The 25,973-nt window shown below is 36.5% G+C and overlaps 1 protein-coding gene across 2 annotated transcripts in view; it reads left to right on the top strand.

Moving 5' to 3' along the window:
* The first annotated feature begins 204 nt into the window (after positions 1–204).
* The window catches only part of LOC102912552 (sulfotransferase 2A1-like), a 37,672-nt gene continuing 11,903 nt past the window's right edge, over positions 205–25,973 (top strand). Inside the window, exons 1-4 of one of the 2 annotated variants that reach the window (XM_006997180.4) lie at positions 217–428; positions 1,257–1,465; positions 3,108–3,234; positions 19,841–19,935. In XM_006997180.4, the coding sequence (XP_006997242.1) occupies positions 296–428; positions 1,257–1,465; positions 3,108–3,234; positions 19,841–19,935 (564 nt within the window). In that variant the 5' untranslated portion in view covers positions 217–295. Of the gene's footprint in view, positions 429–1,256; positions 1,466–3,107; positions 3,235–19,840; positions 19,936–25,973 lie in introns of both variants that reach the window. The other variant, XM_042263100.2, reaches the window with a different exon arrangement.

Raw genomic sequence — 25,973 nt, 5'->3', positions numbered from 1 at the left:
ATAAGCCTTATTTCAATGTCTAAATAGTTGTTATTGAGTTTCTGGTTTGGGTCCATGACCTCAGTCTCACAATTATCTAGAACAATCTCTGAATATGTTCACAGTTGCTTAATACAGTAACCTTTGACTGATTTCTGCAATCTGTATTTCTTCCTATCAGCATCTCATTTTGTACAAACTTTGGGTGTTAATGATTCTTTTACTGCACTATAAATTTTACCTCTCAGCATTTGCTTTAATCTGAACAGGTGATCAATGCTGGAATTTTCACAGCACCAAGAAACAGTTTTTTGGGATGTCAGCCTACTTTTGGTTTGAAGGAATACCTTTCCCTGCTATGTTGTATAAAAGAGAAATTATTAAAGAAAGTCGTGATAAGTTTGTGATCAGAGATGAAGACACTGTTATAGTGACTTATCCTAAGTCAGGTAAGAACATCATTGAGAATGATCCTGAACTGTCTGTGGAAGTTTTGGGCTTTAATCATCCTTCATATAGGTGGTGAATGGAATGCTTTATATATCTCATGTGTTCAATGGTTTGTGGGTATGAAGAGCTGTATCAGAGCATTTTCACTCAGAGGAAGAACTCTAACCTAAGCAATGTAGTCAGTGGAGCAGCTCAGGCACTGCTAGTGCCTGAGCTGATCCTTGGAGCATTGACAGTGCTTCCTAAAGCAGATTGTGGCATTCGTTTCTCTGTGTGGAAGAGATATTGATTATAATAACCAGATAAAAGAGCATCAAGAAAAAAGGCATGAATGTAAGATTATGTGGAGGAGAGCACAATGTCATGTAGAAGAATTACAATGGACCTTCTTCAAGTAGAAGAAAGAGTCTCAAAACTCAAGGAACCAAGAAAGGCATCATGGTCATTGGGGGAGTAGTGTGGTGGGTGGCAGAAGCAGTAAACATTGGTTAAGTATTAGGTTGCTAATATCAAAGAGCAATAACTTGGAAAATCTAAGGACAGTGGACTGAATAATGCTAGAGAAAAACTCATTGACAAATGAACATATAATCACAAATACATTGTGTATGGTAAATAGACCATGGAATTTATTTAAGCTAAAGTGAAGCAGTACCAATACATACAGTGCAGGATGATGCATCTTAATGACCCTGTATTAAATAAAATGTTCCAATCTCTAGGACAGATACCATGACTGCATCCATGACAAATATCTGCAATAGTTGAATACACCAAAACAGAATGGTTCTTCAAATGAGTGTCAATAACTTTTCCTTCTTGTTCAGGAACTAACTGGCTGATTGAGATTGTCTGCTTGATTCAGACCAAGGGAAATCCCAAATGGATCCAATCTGTGCCTACCTGGGAACGTTCACCCTGGATAGAAACTAAAAAGGAACTTTCAATGTTGATCAATATGGAAGGACCACGCCTCATGTCCTCCCACCTCCCTTTCCATCTTTTCCCCAAGTCTTTTTTCAGATCCAAGGCCAAGGTCAGTGTTCAGTAGTTGAGCAATATTTGGAAAAATGCTCTTTGCAATTATTCTACTTCATTGGGCCCTAGAACTCTGCCAGAAATGCATTCTGTGTAGATTTTGAGAGGGAAGTTGGAATTTCATGCACTAGGTGATGCTAATCTGTCCCCTCCTCAGACTATATCAGAGTACCAGGATATCAACCACCTCTCAGTGATCCTGGGCAGATATAATGCGAAAATGTGTTATCACAGTAGGGCATTCATGGACTACACATACAGGTCATGTAGAGCTCAAACTCGTGTACAGTGGATATTACTGTTTTGTTGTCATCAAGGACATTTAGTTAAAATTGGTTCTATATATAGCTTAAACTTAATGGGTGTATCACCCAAGCAGGGTTGCTCATAGCGGAAGCATCCTCAACAGGCACGAATGCTGTAATCTGGGAGCTTGTTCAACAATCATGGCTTATCTGTATCCATTGTGTCTTGCTATGTGTAGCTGTCCATTAAGACCAGTAGCCACAAAAATCACCGACATCACTGATAGAGGATCTGCTAAGGGAATCAGAAATATCCAAGTTCTGACACATCATTGCTCATTGTTAATAAGAAAGTTTTGTGGAAATCCCCATACCTTAGAAACTAAAATTATTTATGCTTAAACACAAAGACAAATGTAGAAAATAATGTCTCTTGAAACTATCACAGTGAAGTTGTGATCATAAAGCTATATTTATGTGTCTTAAGTAGATTTAGAAAACTTATGTCTGGAGAAATTAAGGCCCAAAAGATGATTTATATAATAATGTCACAATGAGCATTGGGACAAAATATTTATTTCATTTCATTAATTTTTTTTAAAATTATTTCTTCTGTTCTGAGATTATACTATAATTACATGCATTATTCCCCCTTCTTCTTCCTATTATCAAACTTACCATCATACCGCTCTTTTCTGTCTTTCAAATTTCTGTTTTTTCATTATTTGTTGTTACATCTGTATATGTATATACATAGTCCTAAGTACCTTGGTACAATCTGCTCAATATTTACAATGTTACTTGTATTATGTTTTCAGTGCTAAGAAATTGGTATTGCATAACCAATTGCTATGCTTTTCCCATTTTTTCCCATCTCGACATTTTTTAGGTGCTCATGGGTCTTTGTGTTCACCATTTTGCAATGAAACATTAGCATTAAACTCTGCATAATGATTCTTTTGAGAGTTTTCTCTTATAGTTACATTTACAGAAACCAATTAGTTTGTCATTTTTAAGATAAATTTAGCTAAGTATGCATTATTCCGAGTACATAAAATATTCTTTCAGAATGGATAGATAGGCTTTTACCCTGTAAAATATTGATCTTTATAAGTATTGAATCAATCTTGTCTTTTTATTGCTGTTGTTGGTTTTATTACAGTATTACTGACCTAAGTCATTTTGCTGTTACATTTTTGTAAATCAAATAAAATTATAAAAGAAGATTCTGACAAATATAAACATTTTGCACTTCTGTTCATATTTTGTTCAAATAAAAATAATAAATATTTTTGGAAACCTCATTGGTATTTGATTGACTTTTCATATAAACTAAGCCAGATCAAATTGTTTTATGACTATATTGACCTTCATTTACATATTTTTCCGTTTAAGGTGATCTATGTCATCAGAAATCCCAGAGATGTTCTTGTGTCTGGTTATTTTTTCGGTCGTAACACAAACCTTATTGATAATCCAGAGTCACTAGGAACTTACATTGAACGGTTCCTCAAAGGAAATGGTGAGTGTCATGTTAAATATAGGGGTTGAGGGAGGCTCAGTTACATTTATGAAGATAAGGTGTGATACAAATTAGGCTGGCCTTGAATTCTCTATGCAGATAGGAATTACCTGGAAGATCTGCTCCTCGTTCCTGTACTTCATGAGTACTAAGACTATAAGCACTCACTTCAATATTCTGTTTATTTAATCATGGGATTCAACCCCCAAATCATTTATGTTATCTAACTTGGTTACAACTTAAGCCTTTAGTATATTCTATAATTTTCTCTTAGCTCCATCTTATTCCTCTACATTCTACCAACCTGTTGATCCAAGGATCATTACCATTACAAACCTAATTGTGAAGTCTTCCTGTTCTCACAAGCCACTGCATAATGGCACAGCTACAGCTTGACCTATGACTAACCATCCTGGCAATATTTGGAGTAGCTAGGTTTTCTAGTACTAATGAAGATGTTATACCTTGTGGTTAACAGAGCAACAGTGATAGCAACAACACTAGGACCTATTTCCTTCTCATCATGAATATTTGAACATGCTGACTATATCAGATGTGAAGTCTTATCAATCAGAAAATGATTGGTTACTCTGATACCACAATTGTAGTTATTGCACCAGTGGGTATATGTTGTATGGATAGTTGAAGTATAGATATCAGTGTCCATAGCTGAGTAATATTATTGACAAGATTCTCCCACTAGAATCCTACATAAACCTTTTGTTACAATGAGGGCTATTCAGCAGAAAGATATATTTCAACTCATTCCCAGTTTTCATTCCTTACGTTGTGTGATAAGAATATGAGATTGGCTTTAGGAATAGGTAGTGGTGGTGCACATCTTTAATCCCAGCACTCTGAGGCAGAGCCAGGTGAGTCTCTGTGAGTTCAAGGCCAGCCTGTTCTACAGAGCAAGATCCAGGACAGGCACCAAAATTACACAGAGAAACCCTGTCTCCAAAGCCAAAAGAAGAAAATAAGAATGGAATAGGTCTTTCCAAGCAGTTTTTGTGGGCAATTGACAATAGTGACAATTGCCTACATTATTTGGATCCCCAGGCCCATTTTAGGCAACAATTTCTAGTGAGGAATCCCAATAATAGCAATACAGCTTTGATTTTATAACCGATAACTTTTTGGAATGTTAGTATCTGCTCATGAAAGCTGCCTTGATTTAAACTCTTTAATAAATTTTTAAATGAGCTTACAAACTAATGGCATTTTCATATATTCTGGGTTTTGGTTAATTCTATCCCTAATTTACCCACCCCATCTTTGCATCCACACAATCAGTCTCATATTCCCTTCCTTCATATTGATACCATATGTGCCCTGGTGCTTCTCTCTTCTTAAGGTCTCTTTTTTCTTGCTCCTCTTCTAATGGTTCTTTTCTGCCTTCCTCTCCTTTATATACACATCAAGGTAAACATGCTAAGAGTTTGTCTAGAATCGAAATATGAGAAAAAGATGCAGTGCTTGTCTATCTGTGCTTGTGTTCCCTCCTTAGTTATATTTTCCAGTTCCAAATATTTTATCTTGAATTTCATAATTTTATCTTTATAGCTGAATGAAATTTTATTGTGTATACATATCACAATCTCATATATTTTCAATTGATGGGCACCTAAGCTAAACATGTTCTGTAGCTATTGTGAATAGAGCTTCAATTAGCACAACTGTTCAAGTATCTATGTAGTTGTATATATCTAAGTCTATAGTAGTATATACCTACCTAGTTTGAGTATATACCTAAGATTTTACAGCTGGGTCATATGGAATTTCTGTTTTCAGAATTTTAAATCTTCCCACAGTGATTTAAATAATGGCTGTGCAGTTTTCAGTCGCAACAGTGTTTTTCTTTCCCCACATTTTTTTCTGAAATTTAAAAAATATTAAAAATGAGTTTTATTATAAAGCAACTTGTACATAAATAAAAACCAGATACAGCAAAATTATAGAGACTCAAAGTCTATACAATTTAATGAATTCATGTACAGTTAGAATTGGTATAAAAGGGAAGCTGGGAAACATCACATTATATGTTATAATTGCAATATTGCTTATATTTCACCCAATTTTAGACCACAAAAACCCCAAATCCATGAGAAATTTACAACAAGAAAAACATTAGCCTATATGCCCATTCAACAGTCTTGTCCATTACTTACATCTATTCCTTTCTCATCCCTTTATATTTAAATTATCTCCTCTTTTCAAACATTTTCTACATATACTTCAAACATTTATTTTTTTCCCTTATGTCTTTTTTGTTGTTGTTTCTGAGACACATTTTCTCTGTGTTCCAACTCTGGCATATTTTTTTTAATAAAGGTGGCATTCTGACATAGATAAGATGGACTCCTAAGTAGTTTTTAATTTTTATTTGTATTTCCTTGATAGGTAATGTTGATGAACACTTTCAAAATTCATATGAGGCATTCTCTTTCTTTTACAGTATACTTTTTAGTTCCATAAAACAAGTTTGGATCCATTTCTTTCTTTATATTGAATATTTTATTATCTTTAATTTTTTATTTACTAGATACACATTTTCTTGAAGCATATAACTAGCAAAGGTTTCTTCCGTTTTATTAGCTAAATCTTCACATGGTTAATGATTTCCTCTGGTGGATAGGAATCTTTTAATTTCAAGGGGTCCCACTTGTTGAGTATTTGCCTTATTTTCTGAATGAGATGAGTAGCATTTAGAAAGTCCTTACCTGTGATTACCCCTCAAAGTACACTTCCTGTATTTTCCTCAAATGTGTCAGAGTTTTGTGTCTTATGTTCAGGGTCTTGATAAATTTACAATTATTGTGAATCTCTCTCTCTCTCTCTCTCTCTCTCTCTCTCTCTCTCTCTCTCTCTCTCTCTCTCTCTCGGTGTGTGTGTGATGAAGGATTAAGAACGAAATTCATTCTTCTACACATAGCAATCTAGTTTCCAAAATACTGTGTACTGAAGATACCAAGTTCTTTCTTCCAATGCATGTTTTCAATATGTTGTCAAAAATACAGTGCCTGCAGTTCTGTGAACTTACGTCTTGGTTTTCTATTCAATTAATTCACATGTTTGTTTTGTGTCAGTGCTTTGCTGTTTTCATTACTCTATCTCTGTAGTATAACTTGAAATAAGGTACTATTTTATTCCAAGGTTGCTTTGATTATCTGCAATTGTTTGTGCTTTTGTATGAATTTAATATTGAATTTGTTCTTTAGAAATTACAAAGATGTATAAATTATATTCTGCTTATTGAGACCCTTTTCCCTCTCTAATCTCCTTCTCACCTTTAGTAACCCCATTCCCTACAGTTCTCTTTTATAACTTTCCCATCTGTTTATCGGTGGCCCATTCAATTTAACCATGATTTTTATCTTCTGTGGGAATGTGGGGGGTTTTGATTACCAATGGAAACCTAGTTGGCACCTCACTGTGGACACAACTGAAGACAGTGTCTTCCTACCACCCAGAATCATTCAGTATTCATAATTTTATTTTGGAGTTGTAGTGTCCAGTGAGTATCTTAACTGCTCTATGATAGCTCATTTTTGAGCAAGTCTTATGTAGGATCTTTGCAGCTGCTTCAGTTGCTTTAAGATCATGAGTACACTTGTTCTGTCATGCCCACATGTCAGCATTTTCTAGCCCTTCTCTTTCTCTTTTTCAGCTTCTACATTATTTACACTGCCTTTTCTGCAATGATCCCTGAGGATTAGAGACAGTTCTGTAGTGTTGAATTTAAGAATGAGCATCCAACCATTCCATAATAATTTGAAGATTATTAACTTTTATTTCTATTGATAACACTCTTGATTGGTATTGTATTGAATCTGTTCATTGCTCTCGGTAGGATGGACATTTTTATAACATGAATTTCTCTAGTCTGTGACCATGGAAACATTTTCCATCTCCTAACATCTGCATAAGATTCTGTCTTCAATGTGTTGAGGTTTTCAGTAATGAGGGTTTTGCCTCCTGGGTGTATTCATTACTTTTCTATTGCTGTGATAAAACACCATGAACAAGGCAACGTATTGAAAGAATGCTTTGTTTGGAACTTATGATTCCAGAGTGATAAGAGTCAATTATTACCATTACAACAAGCATGGCACCAGGGAGACAGCATGGCATGGGCGTAACTCCTGAGATCTCACACCTCAACCCACAAACAGGAGGCAGAATGAGAGCACTCGAAACAGTGCTAGTCCTTGAAACCTTAAATCCCAACCCTGTGACATATTTCATCCAGAAAGCTCATACTTGATGATCTTCCCATAAGATACACCAACAGTGAACCAAGTTTTCAAACCTAAACATTATATGGGACATTTTTAGAACCCAATACACTTGTTTAGATTTATTCTGAGGTGCTATCTTTAGACATTTGTTAACAGACTGATAACTCTGATTTGTTTCTCAATTTGTTCATCATTGATATAGAGAAAAACTATTTGTTTGTTTGATAATTTTGTACCCTGTCACTTTGTTAAAAGACTTTATCAGATCTAAGTGTTTTCTGCTAAACACTTTAAGTGTTGCACTGATAGAATCATATCACTCAAGAATAGGTACATTGACTTTTTTTTCTTATTTGTACAGCTTTCATTTGTTTATTTTTTTTTTCAATCTTGGTATTTGGTACTATATTAAAAAAGAGTGGAGTAAGTGCACATCATTTTCTTCTTGCTTGTACTGGAAATATAGTGGATTTCCACCTACCTAGTGGAATGTAACCTACACTTTTCCTACATAGGGCCAATACTATGTTGAAATATTTTCCTTCTATTCTAAGTTCTTTGGCATTTTATACATAAGGGGATGATAAATTTTATCAAAAATTCTTTTCTTTATCTACACAGATTACAATGGGTTTTCTGTTTTTGAGTCCATTTATACTATTTAATTTATATTGATTGATGTCTGTGTATTGAACCAGCCCATCACTGAGTCTCTGAAGTAAAGATCATGGTTAATGGCTGTTTCGATAGTGTGTGTGTGTGTGTGTGTGTGTGTGTGTGTGTGTGTGTGTGTGTGTACTTGTGCATGTGCAGGTACATATATATGTATATTGTATGGGTCCATGTATACCCAAATATGCAGGTGCAAACCAGAGAAAAACTTACAAGAATGTGTTCTATCTTTTGGGACCATGTGGATTTTCGCCTTAGGTTTGGCAATAAACAACTTTACTGCTCAACCATTTTACTATCCACTGATATGTTCCTGAATATGTTAACAAAGTATTTTATTGAGAAACTTTGCATCTATGTTAATCATAGATCTTGATCTATATGGTTTGTTTGTTGGTGAATATTTGTCTGTTCTTTGTATCAAGAGGATACTTCAAAAAATATTTTGGTAATCAGCCTCATTTTCTTTTATATAATAGTTCAATAATCTTTGTGTTCTCTGAAGGTCTGGGAAAATTCATCTGGTCTGAACATTTCTCTTTCTTTAGAGATTTTTAATTACTTTTGCAAACTCGTTGATGTTTTAGGCCTTAGAGTATTTTTATAACATAATTTTTATTGATTCTTTAGAAATTTTCATCATGCATATCATTCACACTCATTGTCCTGTCCTTTCATATCTACCCTCCACCCTTGTATCCTGACACCCAAAACATAATAAAAATGAAAACAAAAATAAAAACAAAAACAAAAAACAAATATCTCACTGACCCCTCTGGGGAATGACAAGCTCTGCTGCCAGTCAGCAGTTTTCTCTCATACCAGTCACAGCTGTCATGTGTCCAATTCTGGCATACTTGTTCACTCCTCTGTATTCCCCATCTACCCACCACATATTTGTTCATTATAGTTGCACTGGGTGCTGCTGTGTGTCACACCACATAACTTTTGCCCAAAAAGCTTTAATTTCAAATGTTCATTGCAATAAATGGCTGGTCTGGTTCAGGGCCTCTGGCTTCTGCTACAACATTAATACTGGAGACTCATCCAGACTCCTCTCAGATATCCTGCTATACCTCAAAATCAAGGAAATTCTGTGGCTATGGTTCCACAGGACCAGCTCTTTCCATCATCTCCAGCAGCTCATAGACAGGGTAGATGTTGGAGAGAGCCAACTAAAGGCTGAGGATATGAACTTCAGTGAGAGCTGAGTTGTTCAGCCTCAGTATTTGCTGTGCCCTCCCTTGGCTCCTGAGGTAGCAGATGAGAGGTAGGTCAGGCATGACTATTTTACAGGTTTATTTTATGTTATGTGTAGAAGGGATTTGTCGCATGTATGTGTGTGTTTTGGATATGTGTCTTGTGCCCACAGAGGCAGGAAGATGGCATTGTGAGCTATCATGTAGGTACTGGAAATTGAATCCTGACCCTCTAGAAGAAAAGTAAATATTTTTAACTGCTGAGCCTTGTCACCACATCAACACATTTAAAATTTTAAAATGCCATTTTAGTTTTATTTAGATAGGTTTTAACCAATGTAGAAATTTAATTCATATATTTTAGATTTTCTGGTTTAGTGGAATGATTTTAATGTAAACTTTAATAATTCTTTGAAATCACTGGTGCTTGTCATAATGAGTGATTTCTTTTTTATGACTTAACTGTATTATCTTTTGCTGTTTCACTTCCTTTTCTTAGTTTATCTATGGTGATATTTTATTTGTGCTGAAATGTCGTGACATTTTACTTTTGTATTAATAAATAAAGTTTACCCTGAGAGAAAAGGAAATAGCAAGCCATTTTAAGTAAACAAAGAAGTCTGGCAGTGGTAAAACATGCCCTTAATTCTATCACTTAGCAGACAGGGTCTCTGTGTGTTCAAGGCCACACTAGAGAACAGTGCCAAGCATGGTGACATGTGCCTTTAATTCCAGTACCAATCATAGAGGCCTGGAGGTCTGTACAGTGAGACAGAAAATGACTGAAATGTGTAGGAAGGGGAAATCAGGTATCTGGGCTAGGAGACCAATCAGATGGTAAACAGCAAGTAATATAAGACTGGTTAGATAGGAAGTCACTCTCTGTGGAAGCTGCAGAGTTGGTGAGTTAAGGTTGGCTAGTGCTTTCCCTAGTTCCCTGATCTCCCTAAGGCTTTTACCCCTATATTTGGCTTCATGTTTTTTTCTTTAATAAAACCATTCAGAAATTCATCTACATTTATCTGAAGTTTTGTCAATATTATTTATATGTTGAAGGAAAAACTATTTCATTGACTCTCTGGATTTGTTTGCTTTCTGTTGCTGTTTTCATTTCACTATTTTTTTTTTAATATCAGTGTTTTTTTCCAGCTTGTAATTTTGATGTTTGAGGTATTCCTTTTCCAAAGCCCTAAGGGGATTCCTTAGCTAATTTATTAGAAATATCTTTGACATTATAATGTAGTTAATTTGAACTTTAAACATCCCTCTTTGGGCATTTTTCATTGCATCTCATAGGTTAAAGAATATTGTGGTATTTTTGTTTCATTTCATTGTAAGAATCTTTCCATTCTTGATTTCATCAAGAATTCTTTCATCATTAAGTTTTGAGTTGTTTACTCTCCATGAGTTTGTTTATGGTCTGGGGTTTTTCTTATTTATTTATAGTCATTTTATAGTTTTGATGTAGAACATAAAGGATTATTTCATTTTCCCTATGTTTTTAAGATGTTCTTTGTGACCTTGTATATGTCTATTTTATAGAAAGTCCCATGTACTTCTGAGAGAACATGTTGTATTCTTCAGTGTTTGTGTGTTCAATATTATATAGATGTCTTTAAAGACCATTTTACCTGTGATGTCAGTTAATTCTAATTATTTTCTATTGTGTTGAAGTGTTAACTATTGGAAATGAAAGTACTGTGATGCTTGCCTATGGCTTTACATCTAGTAGTATTTTCTGTGTATAATTGGGTAAACCTGTGTTTGTAATTGTACATTTCTCCCCATGAATTGTTCCCTTAAGCAGTAGATAGTAATGTTTATCAGTGCTCAATATATTTCAAGTCTATTATGTCAGATTAGATCAGCAACAAATCCCTGTTCCATTTCCCCAGAATCTTTTTTCCATTATTTCAAGGCAAGGTTATAGCTGTCTTATATGATGAACTACAACAAATGTAAACATCCTAGTACTTTAATCCAATGTCCTCCACTGTGTCTTTTGATTAAGGAATTGGCATCATTTATATTCAGTTACTAGTGTGTAGCTGGAGTTTTCTTGTGTCCTGGCCTTCCAGTAGTCAGGGCAAATCTCTCCCACAAGTGTCCCCCAAGTAAACACACAGAGACTTATATTATTTACAAACTGTATAGCCTAATGGCTCAGGCTTCTTGCTAGCTGTTCTCATATCTTAGATTAACCCATTTCTATAAATCTGGACTGTAGATGTAACCAACCATCTTATTAAATAAGAAACACAGAACCAATGCAAAGAAGAAAGCCAAGAGATCAGAGCCAAGAGCCTTACCTGTCTGCTGCAGCTAGCCTCTTTACTCCAGAGACCTACTTCTTGTGTTTTTGTCTTTATAGAGACTTTCTGTTCTGCCTTCTCATTGGTTGTAAACCCAACCACATGACTGCCTTGTCACTGCCTGTCTGTACAGACCTCCAGGTCTTCTATGGTTGGTATTGAGATTAAAGGCGTGTGTCTCCAATACTGGCTGTATCCTTGAACACACAGAGATCTACCTAGCTCTGCCTACCAAGTGCTGTTATTAAAGGTGTGCACCATCACCAATCAGCTTTCACTAAGGCTTTAATAGCTCTAACCACCGGGCAACTTTATTTATTAACCTACAAATAAAATCACATTTCAGTACAAATAAAATATCACCATGCTATACTTTGCCATGTGGCTTGTGGCTTACCTGTACTTTACATCCTCCACCCCATAGCAGGCTGGCACCATCTCTCTGACTCAGCCTTATTCCACCCAATATTCTCGCTCTCCTTTTTCTGCCAACACTATGCTTCCTGCCTGACTACTGGCCAATCTGTGTTTTATTTATCAATCAATCCTAGCAACATATATTCACAGTATATATGACATCCTGAACACTTCAGCTACACTAATGAAAGATCATTGTTGATTCCTCTCATTTTGATGATTTTATGAAGGTGATTGAGTTGTTTTCTTATTTAACTATTGGACTAGTTTGCTTTATGATCTCTTGAGCCAGAAGCAATATAGGGGAAGAAATTGTTTATCTGGCTTAACCTTTCAGATTGCAAATATCTATGGGTGAAGTCAGAGCAATTTCTCCAGAAGGAACTGAAGCAGAAAACATTTTACTAATCTGCATGTTAACTTGTTTCAGTGTCTTATGCTGAGCTGTCTTTCTAATAAAATCCAGTCACAGAGACCTATGCTGTGGGCCCTAACAAACCAATCATCAATCAGGACAACTCAAATACTTTGTCATCAGCCAATCTGATCTGTACAAACTCTTTTTTTTCCTTTTATTTTATTTTATAATACCATTCAGTTCTACATATCAGCCATGGATTCCCTTGTACTCCCCCATCCTGCCCCCTCAACTTCCCCCCAGCCCACCTCCCATTCCCACCTCCTCCAGGGCAAAGCCTCCCCCGAGGACTGAGATCAATCTGTTAGACTCATTCCAGGCAAGTCCAGTCTCTTCTTTCCAGACTGAACCAAGTATTCCTGCATAAGCCCCAGGTTTCAAACAGCCAACTCATGCAATGAGCACAGAACCCGGTACCACTGCCTAGATGCCTCCCAAACAGATCAAGCCAATCAACTGTCTCACCTATTGAGAGGACCTGATCCAGTTGGGGGCCCCTCAACCTTTGGTTCATAGTTCATATGTTTCCATTCATTTGGCTATTTGTCCCTGTGCTTTATCCAACCTTGGTTTCAACAATTCTCCATCATATAAACCCTCCTCTTTCTCGCTAATTAGACTCCCGGAGCTTTACTTGGGGCCTAGCCGTGGATGTCTGCATCCAGATTCCTCAGTCCTTGGATGGGTTTTCTGGCATGACTATTAGGGTGTTTGGCCATCCCATCACCAGAGTAGGTCAATTCCGGCTGTCTCTCGACTATTGCCAGCAGTCTATTGTGGGGGTATCTTTGTGGATTTCTGCGGGCCCCTCTAGCACTTTGTTTCTTCCTTTTCTCATGTGGTCTTCATTTACCATGGTCTCCTATTCTTTGTTCTCCCTCTCTGTTCTTGATCCAGCTGGAATCTCCCGCTCCCACAGGCTCTCTTTCCCTAGACCCTCACCCTTCATTACTGCCACTCATGTCCAGGTTGTTCATGTAGATCTCAGCGATTTCTCTGTCATTATCCACCACGATCAAGTAGGCTTCATCCCAGGGATGCAAGGGTGGTTCAACATACGAAAATCCATCAATGTAATACACCATATAAACAAACTCAAAGAAAAAACATGATCATCTCACTAGATGCTGAAAAGGCATTTGACAAAATCCAACACCCCTTCATGATAAAAGTTTTGGAGCAATCAGGAACACAGAGAACATACCTAAATATAATAAAGGCAATTAAAAGAATGCCGACAGCCAACATCAAATTAAATGAAGAGAAACTCAAAGCAATTCCACTATGATTTGTAGAAACTCTTAAATGAGTCTCTCTCAGATAATTCTAGGCTGAATCAACTTGAACATGGAAGTTAACGTTTGCTTTGTTGCAGCCTTATGGATTCATTTTTTTCTCTTTACTGGAAAAGATTCCTGTAAGTATATTTTGTAGAACTCTTTTGATGGTCATAAATTCATTTTGCATATTTTTAGCATAAATTTTTTTATCTTTCAATTATGAGAAGCAGTTTTGGTGGGTACAGTAGACTGAGTTGTCATTGCCTTTAGAATTTGAAATACAGCTTCCAGGCCCCCTGGCATTTTAAAATCTCTGTTGAAAAATCTATTATTCTGACAGACCTTCCTTTACATTTGCTTGGTGTTTCTCTCTTGCCAGTTTCAATGTAATTTGTTTGATTATAATTTTATGAGGGAAATATATTTTCTGGTCTTGTATATATGGTGTTCTATATTCCTCCTTTATCTTAACTGGCATCTGTTCTAACAAAAAACAACCTAGAGAAAAAATGGTTAATTTTTTGTACAATTCTAAGTTACACTTTATTTTTGAGGAGAAGCCTAGGCAGGTAGTTAAGGCAGTGTGTTCACAGACAAGAGTAGAGAGACAATAAATATGCTTGCCCTTGCTTTCTTGTCCTCAGTTAATATTCTCTTACCGTATGCTTTCCTGAACCCACCTGAGTAGAAAATGGGGCTGCCACAATAACCCTTCACCTTTTACATTATCAATTAACAATCAGAACAATCATTCATTGACATACCCACAGGCTTTTGTGATCTAGATAATTCCTCAATAAAAATCTGTTCCAAGGCAGTTATAGGTGTTATAGGTTGTAGCAAGTTATCAGGAGGTAATTTTAATATAACATCTCTTAGGTTTGTTTTTCCATAGAATGACAGATATCTTGGAATTCCCACTCATATCTTCTTCTTATATTATATTTGTTCTTGTTGCATTGCCCCACATCTTTCACCTTTTCTTCACACCGTGATATATTTTTCTTTTAAATTTTTCTTATTTATTGTGATCTACTGTACATGTGTGCTTAAGTGTCTGTGTGGATACACACATCTCACTGAACATTTGGAAGAACCTGAGAAAAACCTTGTTGAGTCAGTTGTCCATTTCTAATTTATATGGTTTACAGAGACTGAGGTTTTGGTCATCAGGTTTATATGATAAGCATTTTACCCATTTTCATATCATTATCCCACCATTCCTTTTTATATCACTATTTAATTCATTTAAAGTGTATTTGTTGTGGAGATCATTTTGTGGTACTTTATACTTTTCATTGTACAGTATGAATTATTCTTTAAAATTCTATTATCATAGGAGTATAACAGATGGCTCTGGCCAAAAGAACTTAATGCTTTTTAGAAGAAGGTGCTTAGTTTTCCAGAACCCTCATAGAGTGGTTTTCTACTTCCTGTAACTCTAGCATCAGTGGACACTAACACTCTTACCTCTGTAGACACACACTCACAGACTTATACTCACATAAGAACGCATAAACATACACAAATAAAAATACAATAAACCATTTAAATTTATTTCTTTAACTACAAGTTTCTAGAGACTTGTATATTCTCCAAATATACATGTTTACAATCCCCAGTCTCTCTCTCCTTTCCCTGCTCTCTCTCTCTCTCTCTCTCTCTCTCTCTCTCTCTCTCTCTCTCTCTCTCTCCACTTCCCCCATATCCCTCTCTCTCTACCAGTTCACTTTTACCTCACTCTGGTCATTAATGTAATTATTAATGTGGTCATAAAACCTTGATACATACCTTCATTTGATTTCACTCAATAGGTTGCTTTATTGATGGGAATCTTCCTTTCTATCATATTATGAGTTGCCATGCTTTACATATTTGTAACTGGAGTTTTCAGACTTCCTCTGGAAGTTTTCTAGGTGACAAGTATTTACTTGACTGGTTATTGAATATTACTCATCACTGACACTAAAATGTTGTTGTTTGTTGTAGATACAACCACTAGGTCTCATAATTTGATACCTATTTATTAAAATATTAACAAATAATAAATTTACAGACTGAGTAGGATGATGTAAGTATTAATTGGGTGGAGATGAATAGATCAAAAATTGAAGGCCATCCTTGTTTACATACTAAGATTGAGGACAGCCTTGTGATGGGGAAATGTCTTTCTGTATGCTGTGAATATGTGTTGCTCTGATTGGTTAATAAATAAAGGTATTTGGCCTATGGCAAGGCAGCTTAGAAGCAGGCAGGAAGTTCAAAGGGAGAGACAGGAAGAGATGCCAGCGAGCTGCCCAAGGAACTACAAGTATTGGGATGCAGATAAAGCCAAGACCATGTAAATATACATAGATTAATATTTATGGAATAATTTAAGATATAAAAAATAGCTAGTAAAAAGTGTGAGCCATGACCATGCATTTATAATTAATATAAGCTTTGTGTGTTTACTTGTGGGATACAAGTGGGAGGGATGTGTCCCTACTGCCAGAAGGTCAGGACACAGGAAATCTTCCAACTACAGTCTTGTTGGCATACACTTTGTAATTCATGTCCCCAAACAAATACCTTTTAAAACAACTTCCAAAGCAGAAATGCTATTAATTATTATCAGTATTTATCACTGGATTATTTTTGGTACACCCACTAAGATGTTGTCTTTTTTTGTATTTTGAGACAGGATCTGTTGTATCCCAAGTTGACAAGAAATTCATTATGTAATTGAAAATCACATTGAATCCTTGGTATTTGGGCTCTCCCTTCTTACTTTTGGCATTACATATATGTGACACAACATTTCACTTGGCTTCTAGCTTTTCCTTTTATGCATGTATGTTCTTGTGTTTATGATGATGTGTATGCAAATGTTAGAATTTAGGTGTTCTTATGTTAAAGACAGATGATAATATCAAGTGTTGAACCTTCATTTCTATTTTGTTTGAGACAATCTCATTCTTGTACATCCCTGGGTGTGGCATATTGGCAGGTCCTAAGCTTGTAGGCAATCTCCTATCACCAACTCTCATGTCATAGAAGGGATACTAGGTTTAAAAAAACAGGCTGTATCACCATGTTTGAATGGTTTTTGAGGATCCAAACTCAGGTCTTGTGACATACAAGGCAATTGATTTCCATTGAGCTATCACATGAGCCCAGATTTCAATCTCCTTAAGTAACTTAATTCTCTTATATATTACACAATTGACTTTATCTCTACACATTCTCTGTATATCATTAATCACCACCAGGTTTCAATCAAATCTTTGATTATCTGAATTCATGTATCCTACTTCTCTGGCACTGGCTTAAGTCTTACCTTCTCCCTGACTTGATTCAGTTGGTTCTTCAGATAATGGGAAACAATACAAGCCTGCAATGGAGAGTGAGGCAGGAAGAGACAGCACAACTAGACCAGGAACAGTTAGGACACTCTGACTATTGAAAACACATCAAAGTAGTACTAGGCATGTAAATGAAGCACTTAGTGAATGTGGGAGGCTATGCCTTGAACATCTCTTTCTGCCTATGTTTTGGTGTCTTTGGTCTTAAGGAGTCACTATTCACAAGTTGTGGAACCTTAGAGGTGAAAGTTTATGGAAACTGCTCTCTCTCCAAAGGGATTAATAGAGTTCTCCAGACATGATCATAATAAAAAGTCTCAAGCTGGACATGCTCAGAATCCTCTGGCTTCCTGTACTGTTGTGATCTCATTTTACCAACTCATGCCTTTGTCACTGCTACGTGCCAATTGCATGTCTCCTCATGGCATCAGTAGTAAATCTGTGAGGTGATGAGTTCACTAATGAACTGGATTTTATCTGCTTACTAACTGTGTGTTTATGGCAAATGATATCATTGAAATGATGACCAGACTTCAGGAGCTCATGATTGAAGGGGAAGCCTTGGAGTCAATAAATTAATCACTTAACTTGACTTTTTTATCTGAGGGTGTAAAACATAATTTGCTGGCCCAGAGAGAGGACAAAATTTAACAATCTGGGGCCAACAAAAGGAAAAAACATGCACAAATATTTATATTTCTCCATCATGTTCTCTGTCCTTCCTCGATGTTTCTCTTACAGCTTATATATCTGAACAAAATCTCTCAGGCAATATAAAAGTTACAAAGTGGATACACTCTATTTTTCAAGTGCATGACTACAATGAATACAGTTAGACAACATGATTTCCAATTTCCTTCAAATGATTAAACATCCTACACATTATGGATATAAAACAAATTATCCCAAGAAACCACATACATTCTTATCCAAGCAACTTGGTTTAGGTTAACAGAATATAAGCAAGTAAGATATATTTCTCAGCAATTCTTTTACTGCCATGCTGAATTTTGTGTTGCAAAGGAAGGATCAATGACTTTTTTAATTATCTTAAATGATAATCTTATAAACAATCTTAAAAGAATCACAAACCTAAATTATTATATATGAAAAACAATCAGTCTTCTGTCTTTTAAATACTCAGATTGTGTTTTCATTCATCAATAGCTTTTTTGTATCAAGAAACAGAGGGCATGAATGGGCATTAATTAATCACTGTCTTTGAATTAATTATCAGGATTTAAGAATTAAGGAATTAATCATCATCTTGGATTGCCAAACCATCCTAAGAAGAAATATCCATCCACAAATAATAACTTGGCTAGTTTGTTCTTATTTCTTGACCTCAATGAGTCCCTCACTCGACTATGTGCCTTTCTAAACTTTAGATGGTTTCCCCAGGTTTTTCACCTCAAATTATTAACAGAAATATCTTATCCTATCTATAAGTCATATTGAAACTTTGTTTTAGCTATGATGCACACTGAAGCCCATGAACATCTCTCAACATTAAGAATAAAATAACTTGAGCTAGCTTAACATCTGGGACACAATTTTGTTGTTGTTCATTTTTTACTATTTTGGGTGGCCTACCACCCAGCTCCCAAATGTATCAAACAAGAGGCTTATTCTTATTTGTAAATACATGGGCTTAGTTTGACTTGTTTCTTCCCAGCTTTCCTTAACTTAAATAATCTCATCTACATTTTGCCTTTGGGAATTTTCCATTCTCTTACATCTGTAAATCTTACTCTTACTGGCACTGGCTCTGTATCTGGTTGGCTGACTTTGATATACTCCTTCTCTCTCATTCATTGATCTGGTTTACTCACAGAATTCTACATATTCTCTGCCTGCCAGCCCCTTCTGTCCTTTCTCATGCCTTACTCTTGCCTTCAGATCTTTATTAGACCATCAGGTGTTTAGACAGGTACATAACATAAATTCAGAGAGTTAATAAATGCAACATAAAAAGTAACAGACTTTAAAATAATATTATTCAACACAATGGTTTTTCTTAATCATTAACCTAAACCACAATCCATATGTAACCTCAAATAAAACTACATATGTGAAAATTACTTCTTCTTGTTTTCTATCCTGGGCAGAATTTATCATGGGCAGGGGAAATGCCGTATCTTGCTTTTGACTTTATGAGTTTCCCCACTAAACGAAACTCTGTCATAATCAATTACTCCATTTATTAAAGAACACAAATAACCAAAATCCCATTTAAACCAACACTATTATTTTGTATAAAATCATTGCTCTAAACAGAATAGCTTAGGAGGAAATCATTTTTATAATAATCCACAAATTAAAATGCCAGTAGAATGGGATATTTCCTGGAGATAGCCATAATAAATTAAGGGAAGTGGGGATCTTCCCACATGCATTCACACCATGCTAGATAACACAGGAAAATAGCAGTGGCATAAATGTTAAGGTACAACATTAGCAGAAGACATTCTAGATCCAAAGTCTTTGGGCTTTAACTCTCTGAGACTCACCCATTAGAACTTTCCTTCCTGGTGGACCAACCTACTGATCTTCAGTTGCTACCTACTACTCCTCTGACATGTCTACATAAAATATCACATTAAATGTAGTAAATACTGGTTTTGTTTTTCTTAGTAAAGTTGTCTGCCATTTGTGAAAGTGATTAATAACAGGGAGACCTTAATTTTATTCTTTGTAATCAATAATTCCCTTCCCCTTTCACACAGTGCCATATGGATCATGGTTTGAGCACACACGTGACTGGTTGTCTATGAGAAAAAATGACAACTTCCTGTTACTGAGCTATGAAGATATGAAAGAGGTAACTGTCATTCTTACAGCAATCACAAAATCCTTTAGCAATTCACCCCATGCAGCACCCCACATTGTTCACTATCCCCATTCCACCTTCACTATCACTGGTAGAATAATGAAGAGTCAATAAATGTGAGATTATACCCTATTTCCTTTATTAAGGTGCATCTGTCATTTATTCTCCAGCCTCCTGGTCCCCCCTACTAGACCCTGAAGTAGGTTGGGAGAGCTCAAACTTGTTCTAGTGGTGTTTCAATCCTGTCTATGCAACAATTTTGATACAGCTGATAACCCAGTGGTAGTGGGGAAGGTGTAAACAGTGTCATACCACTGGTGTGCCAAAATGTATGCCATCTCCTTTTGATGAAAAGAAGAGGGACAAAGGCATGCAATCTTTCAGGAGGAAGGTGTCCTGTGCTCTTAAGTACTGAGGGTTTCTGCATGGTGAGCTAGAATACACTGGAAATTTCAATATTCTTATAAGAGAATATCTAAAATGTTTCAACACTAAGAAATGAAATGTATCTAAATATTCTGATAGGCCACATCCTTATGTTATTTTGCAGATTTCATTTCCCTGAAATGTCCCACTGAAAGTCATAAATATGTTTGAGTAATATGTGCATGTCATAAATATCTCTTACTTTAAAAATTAAAAAAAAACTTATCTTGGCAGGGTGTCACATGATTGTAAACCTTGCACTGAGATGTAGAGACTGATTCGGAACTACAGGCCATCCTTGGTTGTCTAGTGTGTTTGAGGCCAACCTTGTGTATGAGAGAACTTGTTTCAAAAGACTACAAAGGAAATAATTATGAAGTTAATTTTTGTATTTTATTTTCATGAAATTAAAAAAAATTCCCTCTAATGATGGGCACATAATAATGAAACCAAGCATATAAGCAAAAAAATATTCTCATTTGATCAGCAACTCTAAAATTTAAGTAGTTTGAAAGTTTTATGTGATATGTAACCATCAGTTACATATATATATACCAATGATAAAGATATCAAATGTACTTTTTATTGAGCAAAACAAAATTGTGCTGAGTAAACAGTCAGTTAGAAAAAATACTTGTCCACCATTAGAATTCTTCAAAAATTTAGTTAAGGAGAATCAGTCTTTTTTATATATAACTAATTTAATTTTGCATATCAGCCACAGATTCCCTTATTCTCCCCCTCCCACTTGCTCCCCGCCCCACCTTCCTCCCAGCCCACCCCCCATTCCCATCTCCTCCAGGTCAAAGTCTCCCCTGAGGATTGAGTTCAACTTGGTAGATTCAGTCCAGGCAGGTCCAGTCTCCTCCTCCCAGGCTGAGCCAAGTGTCCCTGTATAAGCCCCAGGTTCCAAACAGCCACCTCATGCACATAGGACAGGTCCCTGTCCCAATGCCTGGATGCCTACCAAACAGATCAAGCTAATCAGCTGTCTCACTTATCCAGAGGGCCTGATCCAGTTGGGGGGATACTCAGCTATTGGTTCATAGTTCATTGTCAGGGACAAGGACAGAATCTCTAGTTACTGGAAAAATACAGACCCCCCCATAAGACAGGGAACTGGAACATCTTAAGGACAGGTTGCCTAGCAAAAGGACACTGAGTCAGAGCCGTTGACCTTTTCACCCTGTCAACATCCTGCATAAACAACCTATGCAAACATCCTGCAGCTGGGTTGGCTTGCCCCACCCTATGCAGATAATAGCTTCCTGCTCCCCCCACCCTGCAGGAACTATATAAACCCTCCTGGAGAAAAATAAAGTTGCACCTTGATCATTATCTTGACTTGGTGTATTTCCTTTGTGTCTCTGTCCCTATTATTCTGTCCTTAGGGTGGTCGAGAACCCTTTGAAGGCCTGCTGGCCGGGGCAGTTATTGACTTTCCATTGATTTGGCTATTTGTCTCTGTGTTTTTTCCAACCTTGGTCTCAACAATTCTCACTCATACAAACCCTCCTCTTTCTCACCATTTGGACTCTTGGAGCTCCACCTGGGGCTTGGCTGTGGAACTCTGCATCTGGCTCCCTCAGTCATTGGATGGGGTTTCTAACACAACACTTAGGGTGTTTGGCCATCCTATCACCAAAGTAGATCAGTTCCGGCTGCCTCTCAACCACTGCTAGTAGTCTATTGTGGGGGTATCTTTGTGGATTTCTGTGGACCTCTCTAGCACTTTGCTTCTTCCTATTCTCATGTGGTCTTCATTTATCATGGTCTTTTATTCCTTGTTCTCCCTCTCCGTTCTTGATCCAGCTGGGACCTCATGCTCCACTAATCTCTCTTTCCGTCGAACCTTGCCCTTCATTACCCCCACTCATGTCAGGGCTGTTCATGTAGATCTCATGCATTTCTCTGACATTGGGCATTCCTTGTGCCTTTCTTGGGGTCCTGTTTTCTAGGTAACCTCCCTGGGTTTGTGAGTAGCAGTCTAGTCATCTTTGTTTTACATCAGTATCCTCCTATGAGTGAGTACATACCATGTTTGTCTTTTTGAGTCTGGATTACCTCACTCAGGATGATTTTTTTCTAGATACCAACTTATGCCTGTCAGAATGGCTAAGATCACAAACACTGAAGATACCTTATGCTGGAGAGAATGTGGAGCTAGGGGAGCTCTCCTCCACTGCTGGTGGGAATGCAATCTTGTACATCAATTTGGAAATCAATATGGCACTTTTTTAGAAAATTGGGAATCAATCTCCCCCAAGATCCAGCTATACCACTCTTGGGCATATACCCAAGGAATGCTCAATAATGCCACAAGGGCACTTGCTCAGCTATATTCATATCAGCATTGTTTGCAATAGCCAGAACCTGGAAAGGAGAAGCAGTCTTACAGCCACTGCTAACCTTATAGAAGTAGACTCTGGTGATGACAAAGGCTGCTGATAAATGTAACATCTTTTTTGTTGCTTTAATTTATCTTACATTTTTTATTGTTTAAAACAATTATATATTGTTATATATTATAGTGCATTATATATATTATATATATGATATATATTGAATTATAGCATATATATATATATATATATATATATATATATATATATATATATATTGCATCATTTTGGGAGACAGGGCTTCTCTGTGTAGATTTTGGAGCCTGTCCTGGAACTCAGTTTGTAGCCCAGTCTTGCTTTGAACACACAGAAATCTGCCTGCCTCTGCCTCCTGAGTGCTGGGATTAAAGGCAAGCACCACCACACATGACAATTTAAATATATTTTCATCATATTCTTTCACTCACACACTTCCTCCAAATCATCTCCTCTTCCTTATACACCCAACTTTAAATTCCTTTTTAAAAAAATCCCCAGATGAAAACAATAGCAAAAGAGCAAAACACCATGAGACTGGACTAGGACCTCTGCATAGGCAAGACAGTTGAGTAGTTTGCTCTGCTTAATGGGCACCCTGACAGTGGGATCAGGAACCATCTCTGGTGTATAGCAGGCTTTAGAGAGTTCACACATCCTAGCGTGGGACAACTTACACAACCTTGGTGCAGGAGTAGGGACTTGGACCAGCCTCAACTGAGTGTATTAGGCTCTGCTGACTGCCCATTGACGATCTTGCATTGGAGGAGATGGAAATGGGGGTAAGGGTTGAGAGGGATGGCAATGGGGGTCAAAGGAAGGTGGGGAAGGGGATATGTGGTCACTATATAAAATGAATATAAAAACTCTAATTCTAATAAAAAAGGAACAAAAGAAAAACACTAAAGTGTAACTAACTGTGAGCACCTCCCCGCCACACACTCACACAAAACTATGGAGTCTATTATATATCGGTCAATTACTCCTAAACATAAAGACTGCCCTGGATTGGTTGATATATACAGGGTCACTGCACTGGAGAAACCTGATTTTTCCTCTCCCAGAAGGAATAATTGACAGATCAGGTGTTAACCTTTACCCTAAGTGGTTAGATTTTCATCATTCTTTCATTCATTCATTCTTTCATTTGTAAAATGTATAATAAAATAAAATACAATATGATGAAACAATACTATCATCTTAGAGTTGGACAAGACAAACCAACAGAACAAAAACATCACAAGAAATGGCACAAAAATCAGAGATCTGTATGATTGATCACTTGGGAAGCCCGTAAAATCATGAAACTAGAAACTCTAATTTATAAGTGGAGAACTGGTGCAGACATGGAGCACAATGCGGTATGCTTCAGAATGTGGCTTCATATGTGTTTTTCTCATGCTGATGTGGAGGGCCCTGTTTCTTTATGTCCTCCCTCCTTTCTGGCTCTTACACTTTCTTCTTCTTCTGAGAAGTTCTCTGAGCTATAGAGGGAGGGATTTAGTCATCTGGTTGGGTTTACAATGAAAAGGCAGAACAGAAAGTCAATAAAAACACAGATACACAGGAAATAGGTCTTTTGCTGAGGGGAAGAAAAACAGCACCAGGAAGGGTAAGAAAGAAGGTGGTTTTAAGTCACAGATCTTACTACTGCTCTGACCTCTTGGGCTTTTAATTCTGCATTTGGCTCTGTGTTTCTTATTTAATAATAAGACTGTTAAATTTACAGAGATGCCACCATTTTCTATTGTCTCTCCTAATTCTCTCTCAACCCATCCTCCACCCACATGATCCCTCCTGTTCCCATATCCATTCTCCCTTCTAAGTCCCTCCCCCATCCACTAGCAATGTCCATGTTACTTCCTCACAGTGACATTCATGCATACGCCCTTGTGCATACCTAGTTATTTAGTTTCTCTTGGTCTGTCAGTTGTAGCTTGGTTCTCCTTTACTTTCTATGTAATAGTCATTTATGATTTAGTACATACCATTCTTGTATTTCTGTGTCAGAATTGCCTTAATTATGACTATCTTTTCTAATCCATCAGTTTGCCTTCAAATTTAATGATGTTATTGTTTTTAACAGCTGAGTAATACTCCATTATATAAATATACCAGATTTTCTGTATCCATTTTTCTATTGGGGTTATTTAGAGTTTCTGACTATTAAAAATAAAGTTTCTATAAACATAATAGTACAAGTGTCCTGTGGTATGGAGTGTTCTTTTGGACATATGCCCAGTAGTGGTATGGTATAACTGAGTCTTGAGGTAGATCGATTCCCAAATTTCTTAGAAACTGCTGTATTTATTTCCAAAGTGGGTATATAAGTTCACATTACCACCAGCAGTGGAGGAACATTCCCCTTTTTCTACGTGCTCTTCACCATAAATCTGTCAATGGTAATTTTGATCTTAGCCACTCTGACAGGGGTAAGATAAAATTTCAGTGTTGTTTTTAATTGCAGTTCCCTGATGGCTAAGGATTTGAATATTTCTTTGACTATTTCTCAGCCATTTGATATTTTCCTGTTGAGAATTCTCTGTGTAGATCTGTACTTCATTTTTAAATTGGATTATTTATGTTATTGATATCTAGTTTTTTGTGTTCTTTATATGTTTTAGGTATTACACCTATGTCAAATGTAGAACAGGTTAAAATCTTTTCCCATTCTGTGAATGGCCTTTGGTCCTATTGAGAGTTTCCTTTGCCTTACACAAGTGCTTCAGGTTTATGACATCCCATTTGTTAATTATCAGTGTTAGTGCCTGCTCAATTAGTACTCTGCTCAGGAAGTTCTGTCTTGTTTCAATGTGTTCAAGGCTATATCCCACTTTCTCTTTTATCAGGTTAAGTGTATCTGGATTTATGTTGATATCTTTGATCTTCTTGGACTTGGTTTTTGTACAATGATAGATATGCAATTATTTGCATTCTTATACATGCAATCATCCAGTTTTACCAGTGCCATTTGTTGAAAATGTTGTTTTCTCTATTGTGTAATTTTGACTTCTCTGTCAAAAATCAAATATCCACAGGTGTGTGTATTTACTTCTGGGTCCTTGATCTTATCAAAAGAACAATCTCTCTGTTTTTAATGACAAAAGCATATGAGTTTTATTACTAGTACTTTGTGGTATAGTTTTAAATCAGGGATAGTGTTGTTATTTTCTCATCCAAGATTGCTTTAGCTATCCTGCTTTTCTTTTTGTTTTTTCATACAGA

Source organism: Peromyscus maniculatus, chromosome 1 (assembly GCF_049852395.1).
Source record: "Peromyscus maniculatus bairdii isolate BWxNUB_F1_BW_parent chromosome 1, HU_Pman_BW_mat_3.1, whole genome shotgun sequence".
Lineage (NCBI taxonomy): Eukaryota > Metazoa > Chordata > Mammalia > Rodentia > Cricetidae > Peromyscus > Peromyscus maniculatus.
The sequence above is the reverse complement of the archived record's forward strand: the minus strand, read 5'-3'. Positions and strand labels throughout refer to the sequence as shown.